The sequence below is a fragment of the Geospiza fortis genome, unplaced genomic scaffold, assembly GCF_000277835.1.
Source record: "Geospiza fortis unplaced genomic scaffold, GeoFor_1.0 scaffold49, whole genome shotgun sequence".
Classification (NCBI taxonomy): domain Eukaryota; kingdom Metazoa; phylum Chordata; class Aves; order Passeriformes; family Thraupidae; genus Geospiza; species Geospiza fortis.
In genome coordinates, this window is record NW_005054378.1 from 497,271 (window position 1) to 511,886 (window position 14,616).

General features: G+C 41.5%; 1 protein-coding gene across 1 annotated transcript in view; it reads left to right on the forward strand.

Annotated features, from left to right (window-relative positions):
- The first annotated feature begins 4,400 nt into the window (after positions 1-4,400).
- KIAA1328 (KIAA1328 ortholog) overlaps positions 4,401-14,616 on the forward strand; it is a 167,502-nt gene continuing 157,286 nt past the window's right edge. The window contains exons 1-3 of the mRNA XM_031060275.1: positions 4,401-4,428; positions 6,090-6,229; positions 10,074-10,168. Coding sequence (XP_030916135.1) covers positions 6,188-6,229; positions 10,074-10,168 — 137 coding nt within the window. The 5' untranslated portion in view covers positions 4,401-4,428; positions 6,090-6,187. The remainder of the gene's footprint in view (positions 4,429-6,089; positions 6,230-10,073; positions 10,169-14,616) is intronic.

The following is a 14,616-nucleotide window of genomic DNA, read 5'->3' on the forward strand; positions in this document are numbered from 1 at the left end:
CTAGGGGTTTGGCGTGGAACCGATGCGGCGCTGTGGGTCGGGTGGGGTTCTGTGGCCGTGGCAGAGGCTATGTGAGGGCTCCGCTGGTGAGTGTGGAGGGGGCTTAGCCTGCGGATAGGGAGTGGGTATGTGCCGGTTTGTAGGGGTTACGCGGGATTTCATAGCAAAAGTGACGTGGGAAGAGAAGGGAGGGTCGTAAGTCCTTTTCAGTGTGACCAGCTGTGAAATCTCGGGGCAAGTAAATATATAGGAAATGGGGAAATTGCGTTCAGCTTGTGGGAACTTGTCAGAGAACCAGTAGAGAGAATGAAGTTGAACGGCCCGGAGAAAAGGAGGCTCAGGAGTGACCCTGTCGCACTCTATCACTGCCTGACAGGAGGTTGGTTGTGGCCGGTTGGAGGTCGGGCACTTTTCCCAGGTGACAAGTGACAGAACAAGAGGGCACAGTCTTAAGCTGCTCCAGGAAAGGTTTAGGTTGGACCTTAGAAAGCATTTGTTCGCACAGAGGATGATTGGGCATTAGAATGGACTGCCCAGGGAGGTGGAGGAGTCATCATCCCTGGAGGTGTTTGAGGAAGGACTGGACCTGGCACTCAGTGGTTGACACGGGGGTGTCCAGTCACAGGTTGGGCTCGATGATCTCAGAGGTCTTTTCCACTCTCATTGATTCTGTGATTCTTTGAAACTGAGGCTAGAAGCTGAGCAGGGAAGAGATGTGTCTTTTGTGACTGGCACCTAAACTTGACTACAAGCAGAACATTTTGGGTGAGCCTGTGTGGGACTTGGAGGGCTCTGTCAGTGAGGGATGAGTCTGAGGTTGGGGTGGTTTCATCTGCAGAGGACCTGCAGGCTCCTGTTGTGGGAGGCTACGTGGGGCTGGACACGTAGATGGTGTGGGTGGTGGCTGTGGTATTGGGAGCTCAGCCGGTACAAGCCTGGTTGTGGAGAGATGTGCTTGTGTGGCTCAGGGAACCAAGAGCTGCCACTGCTGTTTGGGCTTGTGTGGCTGAGTTGGAGGCTCAGCGACTTGAAGTCGGGGGTAGAACTGACAGCCTGGCCTGGGAAATTTAGAAGCTGACAGTTTAGTTCCAGTTATGAGGGGTTTGAAGCACTGCTGTTAGTCAGACTGAGAGTGGGATGTCAGCATCAACTGGAAGAGATTGGAAAGAAGAGTATGTGTCTGTGCTCTTTTATTTATGTTTGACTGCACACTCCCTGGGACAATGTGAAAGTGAAATGGGCCAACCATCCCATGGCCTGTTTAGGGAGCATGTTGTTTTGATTTTCCATCTGTGTAAAGTAAAAAAGATTGTCTGTAACTTTTTCTGTGATGTGAATGGGATGAAGGTGTGTGGCACATGTTGGATTTATTGCCACTGTCATTACTCTGCTCAGTTGTGGAAGTGTTGATGCAATTGACAGTCTATTTTTATCAGTCAACAGGTTGTTTCCTATAACTAAATATGGTTTATAGAGCCCAGCAGTGGCCTCATGCATCATGATCTTCTAAGGAATGAAGTTTTTTCTGACAACCATTTCCATTCTATGTGTTTTGGTGAATAAGCAGTGTTTCTCCTGACCTTGGAAAAGTTTAAATCCTTAGAAAAGCATGTGGCACAATTTAAAAATAATGGTAGTGTATGCTTTCAAAAAAAGAGGAGCAATTTGGTAGATTGGTTAATACATTTGGAAAACAAGTTCTCTCCATCCTTGTTGAATCGACTCAGCACAGGAAGGCAGGTTGTATAGGTGAGCTGTACCAGGTGTTGAGCTTATCCAGTCTCTCTCTCTGCTGTTCATTGAACTTCAGCTGTGGTGGTACATGGCTTTTAATACTACACCTGCCTTACTGGCAGTCTTGGGAGGCACGTGGCAGTGGGTTAATGTTAGAAGGTTGATGTGGTGCTGTCCCCAGTCTGTTACTCTGAGGCAAGGACGTTGCTTATGAATCAGCCTCTGAGTCATTGTGATTTTGAGTCCAGCTGATTGAGGTAGCCTGCTCTAACTCTGAGTAGTTCTAACACACTGGGCTGCAAAGCTTCACCAGGAGGGTTGTCCTGGTAGCTGCGGGGAGTAATAGTGACAACATTGACTAGTCTTTGCATCCTGCTACTAGGAATTTATCCACAGCTGGCAGTACCAGAGGCACACTCTAGAAGCAGGATGTTGTTTAGGCAGATCGTTTTATTTCCTATAGCCATGTGTTGACACACAGATTAACCGTATGTCAGTTGAGTAGGAACTGCCTGTGCTGAAGTTTGTTGTTTCCTGAAGCACTGTGAGCTGAACATACACTTCTCAGTACCCTGCAGCTTGCTGTTGTGGCTGTGCTGACACAGCTGTTTGGGCTGGGCTGCGATCCAGACTTGGACTTTTGATCCATCTTGGTGCATTTTGAAAAGAGGGTACGCACAGTGCCTTCCTCGTGGAGTTTGTTCAGCTTCCTCTCCCTGTGCTATGCCCCCACAGTGTGTTCTGGCAGCTGGAGGTGGCAGGCTGCAGCTCACATGTGAGAGCAGAAATGCTCTCAGTGTTTGTAGAGAGAGCTGGCTTTGACTGCAGTACTCACTGAATGTGTTTTTAAACTGGTGTGAGGCTGATGAGTGATAATTGTTTACGAGTGATAAAGTGCATCAACAAGATCATAAGTGAGCCTGTGATCAGGCCCTTCCAGTGTGACAAGTACCAGATGTGTGATGGACAGTGGGTGTTCATTGAAGTTGCTGTCCACTGGGGGAAACTCCTAGACTTTTCCTAATTTCCTCCACTTTGTGGTAATTTACTGAATTAAGTTTTTGAGATGGTGCTCTCAGAATCAAATTTTAGTTAAGGCAAGAGTTTGTACAGGGTCACTGAAATATTTCCACAGTTATACTTTATTGTATGAATGCAGCTGCAAAACCTTAAATGCATTTATCTCTTAACAGTAGAGAAATTAGATAGTTGAGTAATTAGTAGAAATTTGATAGTAGTAGAAATTTGACAATTGAGATAATTGGCCAACCGTAGAAGGCTGAGGAAAGTAAAGGGGTATAAACAGAAGTTAATGGAGGAGGATTTTGTGCCCTGTGTTTTTGTTTTCCACTTCAGTATTGCCCTGGTTTCAGCTGGAATAGAGTTAATTCTTTTCCTTGTGCTTGGTATGCTGTGTTTTGTATTTAGCATGAGGATAATTCTGATAACACGCTGATGTTTTGGATGTTGCTCAGCAGTGCTTACCCAAAAACATGGACTCGGGTGACCCGTGCTCTGCCAGAGAGCAGATGCAGAAGGAGCTGGGAGGGATCAGGTCCAGGAGCTGGCCAAAGGGAGATTCCATAACAGAACATCATGTCCAGTACATAAACTGGGGAGTGCTGGCTGGGAGCTGCCAGTTCCTGGCTGGGGAAAGGTTTGGGCATTGTTCAGTGAGCAGCTATACTGTGTATCACTTGTTTCTTTCAGGTTTTAATTCTCTCTCCCTCTTCCCTTTTGTTGCAGTTATTATTATCATCCTATTTTATTTTGTTTCAGTTATTAAGCTTTTCTTATCTCTACCCCTGAGGTTTACTGTTTCTCTCTGGTTTTCCTCCCCACTTGGGGCAGGGAGGTGGACAGGGAGTGACTGTGTGGTACTGAGTTGCTGGCTGAGATTAAGTCACAAGTATGTTAGTTATTCATGTGGGAATAACAATCCTTACGTTCAGCTAAATGAAACTGCTCCTTGAAAGAAGACAGTATGGTTTACACCCTTCCCTTACTTATATTGAGTCCTATTTTTAGGCTTTCAGGAGGCAGGGATTCAAGTTCAGCGACTGCTAACAGTAAGAATGACTGCTAATAGCACAAATAATATGGTGCCATGTTGTTTCTGGTTTTAAAGTGTTTTCTGTGGTCAAGTAATTCAATAGTTAAACCTCTGGGATATTTGAAAGTTCTTGAAACTTAAAGAAAATCAGTCCTCAAGCTTTTATGATTACTCATCATGTGATGATCAGATGAGAATGACCAGTTTGAAACCTTTTGTGTTTGTCCTCATTTATGTTGCTTAGAATGTATTGCCCAAATAGATTTCTGGTTTAAATTTAAATAAATATTATTAGTTCATTATCTTAGTAATTGCTCTTGTAACTGGGGCTGGTCCCTGGGATGTTTTGCAAAGGTGACCTCTGAGATTATCTTTACAGGCTGAAAGTTAATGCACAGTGAAGAAGGAGTAAGGCCTTTTGTTTTAGCAATTTTTGTGGTGATTTTTTCTTAACCAAGTTTTCCTTGCTTTTCTTGCTCCCAGAATGTTGACTGTTTTGTTATCAACAGCTATGTAAAATTAAGAGGCCAAATACTTATTTTTACATCCTGTTTAAAGAGCTAAGCTTGCACTCTTTCTATTTCCTTTAACAAAGCCACATGCAGCTTCTGATGAAGAAGATCCACTGGTACCTGTTTCAGGTATGACCTTCTAATAGACATAAACAAAGTTTTTTACCCGTGGATGTTAAAATTTGCAGTGCTTTTTCAGGTGTGTGGTTTGTGTACATAAGTGTGTGTAAGGTAGAGAGTCATCATAAGTTGTAATGGGACATACATGATTATAGCAGAGGATTTATGCTCTGCTGCTTAGATAAGCATACTGTATAAGATGAATAGTTCCAGGGGAATTGTTTCTGTTGCAGGTACAGTGTGGCTTTATCCAATTTATCAGGCAAGCTGAATTTTTAATGTGGTCTCCAAGGAATGTTGAAGCATTAGAGGTGTTAGGTCTTTTGTAAATTTTGAAGATATCAATTGAAATGAAGATTCATTGTGTACAGATAAAGCAATTATTTTTTTTTTAATTAGTTCTTTTGACCTTGATTTACTGAGTGCATACTTGTGTACATCGCTGGGGAAAAGATGAATGCTCTTAGTTCCCCTTCAGAATTCTCTTAATTGTTTTCAAACACAGCTCTTAAAGTGACACAAGGTCCTGGAAACGTATCTGGGGATGGTTAACTCTAGACTGAAACTGTGTGTGTGTCATCCAGCAGTTATAAGTTTTGAAGACTTGTGCTCTTTAGGTTTGGGGTACCCTTCAAAACTAGTGGCCAAACATCTCTGTCGAACTACGAAACACATGCAGAGATTTTTAAGCCAGGTGATGTTGGATTGTTTTTCTCTGGGCCTTGCAAAGAAAGCAGTGATCCTAAATGATGGAAATTGATTCACTGTGGGAAGTTTTCTACCACTTCTTTGGAGGAGAATTTCAGGATCATTGTTTTTGCTTGTGTATGAGCATGGAGATATTAGAGTTTGTAATTTAGTTCTTTCACTTGAATTCTGGCACACTTCTGAAATTAATTACCCAAATAATTGTAATTGATCTGCTAGTATGAAGTTAATATTTTTTGTTCAAAACTTTTTGCACTTCTGAATAGTCAAAAATTAACCCTTGAGGCAGTACCAAGTAGCTATGGGCTTTAATCTGGTCCTGGGAGGTTTTAGTGTTAGTGTCAGTGTTGGCACTATGTAATTGCAGCATCAGAATTTTCAGTGCTTTCATGTTCTTACCATTCATAGTGGTGATCTAATTCTAATTATGGCAGGAAGTGTTTGACAGATGAGCTGTGGAGTGTGCACTGCAGTGTTGCCTTACTCATTTGCCTGGTCCTGAAAGGAACAAACAGCCTGAGCATCAGTAGGTTGGCTGTGTAACAGAAAAAGTGGTATTTTATTATATGAGTGGTGCTTTTAACAGCTTTACTGCTGGTTGGTTCTTTACTGTCTTTGGGTATCAAAGCAGGAGCTCAATTTTATGCTTTTGCATCTTACTCAAACGCAGTTTATTTGCACCGAACTTCAGTCTGAAGACATAATGTGCATTTCAGAATTTACAAAATGTTCATTGTGGCTGGGTGTGTTTCAGTGCCATGCACCTCTTCTTCTGCTGATATATTCATCTTACTGAAATTTTGTAGGGAGTGAGAGGCCGGGGGGGTACTGCAGACCTGTTCCTGAGGTGCTCATTCTTTTCAAAAAACGAGCTGCTAACGCAAGGTTGCCTTTGTGGAAGGCAAGAATAGGGCCCCTTTTCACTTTATAATCTGCATGTTCTGCTTGTCTTTCACTTACAGGAGTGTCTACAAAAGGAAATTTAAGAACAAGGTGTTCGCCAAAATATCAAACAGGTCAAACTGAACTGAAGGTGCCTGTAGCTGTTGCTTCTGTTTCCATGGATCCTGATAGAGGTACAGGAGGTCTGACAGGGCAGCAGGTCAGTAAAAGCAAATTTTTCTTGCTCTTAAGAGTGCACAGTGTAGAAAAAACAGCTGAAAATTATCAGATTGAAAATGTTTAAACAGTTTTAGAGTATTATTTTTACAGTCTGTTATGCTTTTTGCCTACTTTACGTGGTGGCTTTCTAGCAGAAATTATCACCTGAAGAGAACAAAGGGTGAATGTGCTAATTTGTGTAAGTGGGGCTATGTAAAACAGATTATTTATATTTCTGTTTGTGTACTTGTACAGAGGCAGTGCATGTAGCCCTGGGTTGTGCCTAACCTATTGTTCACTAGCTAAACATGCAAGAAGTTTTGTTCATTTTATTAATTTTCATTGCTCTAGTAATCTCATTTAGAAATTGCATGAGTAAAAACTAATTTTAGGGACCTTTTTGCTGTGCCTGCTCATGTTAGAAAGGTAAAACCACTTTTTGTTTTTGATAGTAAAAGTTCAAAATGCATTTGAGCAGTAGAAGTAGCTTTGTCAGTTGATGTCAACTGCTTTGAACTTTGTGGTCTCCTCCTGTGAGGCTAGGTGATGTGTTTCTACAGTTCCTTGCATTAGAAATTCCAAAGCAGCGGGGTTTCCTTTGGAAGGTTATTCTGTATTGTGACAGATGCTGTGATGTTTAGAAATCTGTGGAGAGATGCCATTTTTCTAACGTGGTTTGTGTAGTACAACGACTGTGTAAGTCATTTGAGGAGTGTTGAGTCTCTTGCCTAGCAGTCATCTTGGGCCAGCTTGTAAATCACTGGGGTTAGCTTCTTCCTGCTTGCAGGCAGGATCTAAAACCTTTGACTGATTCTACATCATCTGTTTTATTATCATGCAGTTAGATCTTGTTCTTCATCTAAGATGTCCTTCTCTGCCTTTTGTGTGCTGAGTAACTGCTGTGTGTCAGACATGTAGGTTCAAAACTCTGATGTGAAGACAGATCACACAATTCTTGTTGCTTTGACAGTGTCATTGCCCTTCGAATCCTTCAGCATGACACATGACTAGTTATTAAACTAGTATTAATTTTTAGGGCTTTTCCTGGACATGTATATTTCCCTTTCTCTGTTTATCGGTACTTGCTTTTAGAGGCTGGTATGTACCTCTGCTTTGCAAATGATGCTGTTAAGTGGCATGCAGATAAATTCCACAAATAGCCCCCATTATGCAGAGTCTTTATGTAGAAGCATCTCTTCATAAGTGTATACAAGCCTGCTGCCTCACAGATGCCTTCATATGCCACATTAAAATCTGTTTTGTTGAATGGTGCATTGATTGCGTTACTTGTTGTCTCGAGAGTTTTTACTCCTTTTTTGTGAAAGCCATTGTATAAATGGGTTTTGGTCTACTCTTTTTTTAAAATACAATGCCTGATACGTGAAATCTTAATTGGTGACTTGTGCTTTTGTATTATTGACAACAAGATGTGTTCAAAACTATGTTTCATTTTTGTCTTTTTAAACCTTCTGTTTTTCGCTTGCCTTGCCAAATTCTTATGGAAACTTTGTACTCTGAAGATAAGCTCTGAATACTTGAAACCAACAGAACACATGTTTTTACTCGTTATTGAAGAGGAACTTCTTTTGTGTGGAATTTTCATCAACAACACAACTCACTTTCTGCGAAGCGTTGTGTGCATGTTTAGGGAGAGCTGATGGCTTTACTATGACTTAGAGTCATAGAGGGGCTGGGGTTGAATGGGTCCCTAAAGATCATCCAGTCAAATCCTCCTGCCATGGGCAGGGACATCTTCCACAAGTCCATGATGCTCAGAGTCTCATCCAGCCTGGCCTGGACATAATTCTGAGTAAAATGCTCTAGGTTGGAGTAGGTGAGCTACTGTGGTCCTTTCTGGAGTAGGTGAGCTACTGTGATCCTTTCTGTGATTCTGCATGATTTTGTCATGCAGTTATCACCTTCCAGGGTGTGGAGAATATCTTTCCTGTGCTGAGTTCCAAAACTGTCTTCTATCCTGAGCTGTGTAGAAAGGACAGAAATCTGGGAAAAGGAAAGAGTCTTGGCCTCTACCTCCTTTGTTGTCTTCTTTAGATGGTCGAGCTGTTGCTGTGCATTATTCCACAGCTTCATTTTGATGTGTTTCGTGGTACAAGTCTTCCTCTGATAATTTCCTGTGTGCCATCTTTGCATACTTGTGGGTGATAGGAAAAACTGATATTCCTCTTCATCCCACAGAAGTTTGTCTGACAGTATATACATCGGTTTGGGTAGTAGTTTTTGAGACCTTCTGTTAAAATCCCCTTCACTAATATGATCAAGCATCATTCTCTTTTTTGAGGACTGTAACTTTTCATTTTTCTTAAAGAAGTTTCATCATCTGTCTGCTAAAAAAAAAGGCACACATTTTTAGCATGCGAAGTGAAATTCCTTCAGCCATACGTTTAGTTGAATTCAGTCAAGTTAGACATTCTCTCTTCGTTTGTAAGTGACATATGTTTGGGAAGAAAACTATGAAATCAAATGCCCTGTGAAAAGTGTTGAAATTTGCCTTGTGAAATTGCTTTCCCCCTCGCCCCTGAGAAGAATACTCTGAAGTTAAAATGAAGGATCACACAGGTATAACATGAGTCTGTGTGAAAACATCACCTCTCTTTGTAGTGGACATTATTCTTTAACTGTTTTTAAGATGCTGTTTAATTAGCTAAGAGGGAAAGGGGTCACTTCCTCTCTGGTGTAGATCAGCGGCTTTTACTGATAATAAGAGAAGCCCAGTGTTGGCTTTGTATTTTTTTGTGCATTGTTGTGTTGACTTGGCCAAACTGCAGAGCATCTGGTGGCATTCTTTTATCTGATCTAAAGCACTGCATGCACTTGGAGGGGGGGGTTGTTAAAGTATAAACTGAAACTCCTTCAGATTGAGTGGACATACTGAGATTTACCAAAATCCTGGACAGAACAGCATGGCTGTTATTGCTGCATTTATTGCTGTTATTGCTTCGGGTTCCTATTTCGTGCTTACCAGTAGCGCTGCAGAACTGAATACCCCATCACAGGAATTTTGGGTGAATAAAACCAGTTTGGAGCCGTTTCCTGCGCGGAAACAGCCGAAGTCGGGAATGCTGGGCAGCACAGTGCCCTCTGGTGGGCACATCTGGGAAGTGCAGCGGCTCGCTCTCCGCCTTCCCGGGAACGCGTGGAAGATCTGAAGTGCTCAGCCCTGCTACAGCCTTCTTTTGACAAGTTTTATTTACGAAAGTAGCATATATTTAGTAGTATAGTATGTATCTACGAAAAAAAATCATAAAAAAAATATTCGTAAATATAGTATATATTTGCAAAATAAGCAAATAAACCATTAAAATGCAACAGTAGCTGCATGTAGAAGGTGTGTGTGCTTTTCTCTGTATTAGAAAAATGAAATAAGGGACGTACTCTCTGCTAACAATATTTTGCTGTTTTGTACGCTTTGGTCATAAATACTAAGGCAGCATGTTTTTTTTCTTACTCCCTGTGTTATGATCCTAATATGATAAAGTTTGAAGTTGGAATTGGATATTGCTGCACTAGATTTCCAAGAGAACCTACTCCTCTTTAGCTAGTATGAGTCAAGGAATAGTGCATGTCTTAAAACTTTACCCATCATGTTTTAATATTGAAGCTAGCAGCTTGCATTTGAATTACAAATACCTTAAAATAATTCTTCACAATTTGATAATTTGTTTCATTGAAATGTACTTACAATTTAAAAAATATGAATTTTATTCCAGTTGGAATTGATCTACTTTCAGCTTCTAATTATTAGGTCTTGAAATGCATTTAATAGCTTATGAAGTATTTGTTTTCTTTTAAACAGTACATTCTAAAATGTAACTTTAAATTTTCAGGGCACTAATGAAGGAGGAATGAAGAGTGCTTCTTTAAAGGATTTGTGTCCTGAAGACAAGAGACGCATTGCGAACTTAATTAAAGAACTTGCCAGGTAAGAAGAAGCATCACCTGAAAATGCATTAAGTTTAAAGAGAGTCGTTTCTCTAATTAACATCAAGCAATGTAGAACTGCTTTAAAAACCTGGATATTTGCACAAGGTAATTTTTCTTGCTGGAAAAAGTATGAAGCAGCCTGGTTGGTTTTTCCTTGCTTTCTAAGCCCCTAAATATATATTTAAAATGGAGGCCAAAATTTCATGACCAGCAGTACTTCTGTAATAACTCAGTGACAGGGCTAGGACTTTGGTTTTTGTGTATATCAAGTGCTACAAATAAACACATTCTGCTTTTAGAAATGACAGACTTTGTTGGTCATGAAATGAAATTTTGTAGTGCTTATTATTTGGCAGAGATAAGCTTTTGTATAGAAGGCCATGTTAAACGTGCATTGCTGATCTTGTGGCTGAAACATATTAGTAGTGATTTGCCTGTGTAATTTTTACTTACCTAGCCAAACTTCTTCTTGCTTCCCTTAATTTCTTGAGATTCTATGTATTCCTTGAAAGGAGAGGTAGAAATAGTGCAAGTTTCTCAGCTTTAGCAGAAGTCTTAGTTTCTAAGTTGCATTCCAGCACTAGTTATATTCTCAAAGGTAAAAGGAGGTAAAAAAGAGGTTGAATTAAAGTGAAGAGATTTTTGTCCTACTCTTTATCCATAACACCTCAGAATCTCTGGAAATCTGTTTCTTACAGAGTGTCTCTAAAAATGAGGAGGAGCACATGGGCCTTTGGCAGGCTTTGCCATATCTATGGGGAAGCTCTTGTGGGATGATCCCAGGTCCTTTGGGCTAGAAGTTATTGTTAATAATTACTGTTAATAATTAAATGCTTTTTGACATAGATGCCTTATGTCTGTGCAATAATTGGCAAGCATTACTGTTCTTTTTTCATTTTATATAAGAAAATATGGAAAATTAGAGAAATTAAGTGACTTGCTCAAGGTCATGCAGTAACTCTGGTGCAGCCAGGAATATTTTCTCTCTGGTTATCCTTATCCAGTGGACCATTTTACCTGCTAATAATTTCTACTAATACAGGATTTCTTGCCATACAGTATTTTAGTAATTTCTGGAGTTCTTCATGCTTGCAACTCTATTTTATCATGCCTTGTGTTAGAAAATGTATAGTTAAGACTGTCATAAAGAGTAGATTGGTGGGATGCCTGGTTACAAATTGTCAGATGTTGGAGCTATTCGGACACTGTTGCCACTGTTGATATATAGAGGTATATTCTAATATTAAAAAAGCCTTTTAGTACATTGTTCCTCATAATACACTGCTCCCTAGTGAATAGTAGTACAGTAATTCATTCGAGCATGGGATTCTTCTTAAATCTCAGATGCTGTGATTTTTCCCTGAGGACAGTTTGATATTTCTGCCTGACATTTCTTTGAAGAAAAATAGAAGGTGCAGCAACATTAATTTTGAAAAGTAAAATTAGTGGAACACTATTATTTTATACTTAGTTCTCTTTTATTTTTAAACCTAATCATATTTTTATTGGATGTAATTAAAAGTCCTTTGCAGAGTAATAGGGAAGTTGAACTTTAATTCCGCTCACCTCGTCACTTTTTTAAAACTCTCCATAATTTTCATCCTTAGTTGTGCAATGATAGAGAGTTTTTACAAGCAGTAGAACATTCTTTGCTACTTTGGAGAAGAAAAAGGAGCAGCAGAATGTTGAAAGTTTTACAGGAACACTGTCCTGCAGTAAATACTTGGAATAATAAAGGTCTCACTTGGGCTGTACCTCGCTTGGGCTGTACCTCACTGTTCCTTATTTTGCTGTAATTTATGAATGGTAGTTGAGGCTAATTCATGCACGTTTGTTGCAGGATGGTAAACAGATACAGATTGGTCAGTAAGGAGCTGCATGAAAGCTCTTTTTTAAAGTGGTAAAATTCTGTTTGTGTGGAAACCAGTTGCAAAATATGATTGACTCCTGGGGCTTTATTTTCAGCCAGGTCTTGCTTGAGCAGTTCAGGGTAGTGGTCTTTCCCCAGCTTCTGTGACTGCCGAAGGAGAGAGCTCTCCTGTACTTTTCTTCCTATTTTTTTACTTTTTGTCCTCCAACTCTCACTCCCACTGCACTTTTGAACATTGAGGGTGTGTGTGCCAGTGCAGCTGTTAATTTGCTGAAGTGTAAGACTTTGTATTGGTATGAGTAAATTCTGATGCTAGCCACATTAATATCATTTTCTCTGGGAAAAAAAAGAAGAGCTTCTGGTCTGTAAAGATCTCCTGCTGGGGATTCCAGTGGCTGACATCACCTTAGCTGTTCGGAATTTTATGGAATTGGATTTTGAGACAGGGTCTAAAGAAAGGACTCAGTTATATCCTTTCTAATCCTCCTTTCTAGGCTAGATAATCATAGTTTTTGATCTGTGCTGCTGCCTGTAAATCTAACCATTATCTTGCCCTTCTTTGAATGTATCCTTTTAAGGTGAAATGAGAGTGGCAGACTGGAGCCAGAGTTTAAAATACTTAAATGTAGCAAATTTGAGCTTTTTAATTTATTGTGTCAGCAGATTCTTTTAAAATTGCTTTTGTAGAGGAATTTCTGAGGAGAATGAGTCATGCCCATGAATGCCAAAGTGCTTTGTGAGTAAGTGGAGTATTCTTGAGTGTGATCAGTCATTATTTTCTGAGACAACCAGTGTGGCACCTTCATGTTTTCAGCAAGGTCCTCCTGGTGCGGTGGTGAAAGTGGCACAGTAAGAGCAAATTTTCTCTCCCTATAAGCAAAGTCCTTTCAAGAGAGGCAAAGAAGACACTCTGAGCTTTTATTCCGGCAGGCTGCTCTTGAAGCAGTCATCAGCTTATGTAATGGAATGAGCAGTGGCATGGTGAAGGCACAGAAAGATTCTTGTGCTCGTGCTCGCTGCCAGTGTCAGGACACATTAGCCTCCTCTGAGAAGGAGCAGCACAGGACCTGCTGGGACGTAGCCAGCTGACTGTTGAACATTAAGGACTTGCTAGACACCACACTGAGACTGATTATGAAGTATTCTAGGGTGAAATACTTTGAGTGACGTGCAGATTTTGAGAGATCTCTCTTTCTTGGCCTTTGGTTAAATGGGGAGGATCGTAACTCCTTAGCAGAGAGAGTGAATGTGTATGTGTATTTGCAAGATTCACTTCACTCCTCACTGGTATATAGCCATAGTTCTGTGTCTTTGGGGCTCCTGGTATGGCAGGTACATCATAAATACTTCTCCCCTCATCACAAATGCCTATACAGGTCACATACGGAGTTTGTCTTTTGACTCTGGCACCATGCCAGTGCCCCCATGAAAAAAAAATACTTCTTCCCTGGTGTCGGCTGTGAGATGTGACTAGGAATAAGCAAAGCAGCCTACTTAGGAATAGAGGGAAAATAAGTTTATTGACTAAACTACAAAAGAAAAGGACACACACACACACACGGAAAATTAAAACTTCACAAAAGCATTCCCTCCTCCCCCTACCAGATTCTCCCAATACATCTCCCAAATTCTCAGCTTCCAGTTCATCACCAAAACTTTCAAACAATCAATCAATCCTCAGTTCATCAAGAGGAGAAGTCCTTCTTGGGCCATGGTGACCTCTTCCTTTTCATGTCCAGTGCTCTCACCACATGAACATGGATCAGAGCTGCTTCGAGGGTTGTCCTTTTTAAGGGTGCTTTGTCTCCTTCCCAAAAAGGGCACAGTCTCACCTTCGGGACATCCTTTTCCCCCCCATATTTCTCTACCGCTGGGGCCGGGGGGTCTGCAACACCGAACCCTCTCGGCCCGAGCCATCGCCTCCCCCTGGATGCAGCCTCTGTGTCACAAGGAAGCTTTCCTGCTCCAGAAAAGGTCAATGCTCTGCAAGATTTTCATTGTCCAAACAGGGGTTAAAAACTTCTACAAGCGGCCAGGCTCCTTCTCCACTGCAATCCCCTGCTTCCCTCTCCTTCTCCGCAGGCCAATATCAGCTTCAAGCTTCAAGGCCACAGTCCCACCGAGCGCCGGCTTCTCTCTCTCGTATCCCGGGGTGGGGAAGGAGGGGGGTGCTGCCCAAATCCTCTCGGGGCTTCTCTCCTGGGAGGGCTGCCCAATACCTCCTGGTGCCCCCACCACCCTTCCATCTTGAGGGCCTCTTCGCCTCCCCTCTCCGTCCAAAGCCCGGCCTACCTCACCCAGCACATGGCTTCCCCTCCCCCCAGCTGGACGGGGGAGAGATAGGAACTCTCGCCGGAACCCAAAGAGGGAGCTCCCGGGGGACAGCTCTGCCTTTAACCCCTGTGTTCTCAGAGGCGTATCCAATACCTCAGTGGCCAAGCCTGGTGCCAGTTTCAGAATCTGAACACCTATTGGCCTCTGGCCACTCCATTCCCAGAAAACCTGTTTCCTGTAAACCCACGACAAGTGAACAGAACCATTTGACTAAGTGATGTAGAGTGGTTCATGAAAGTTTA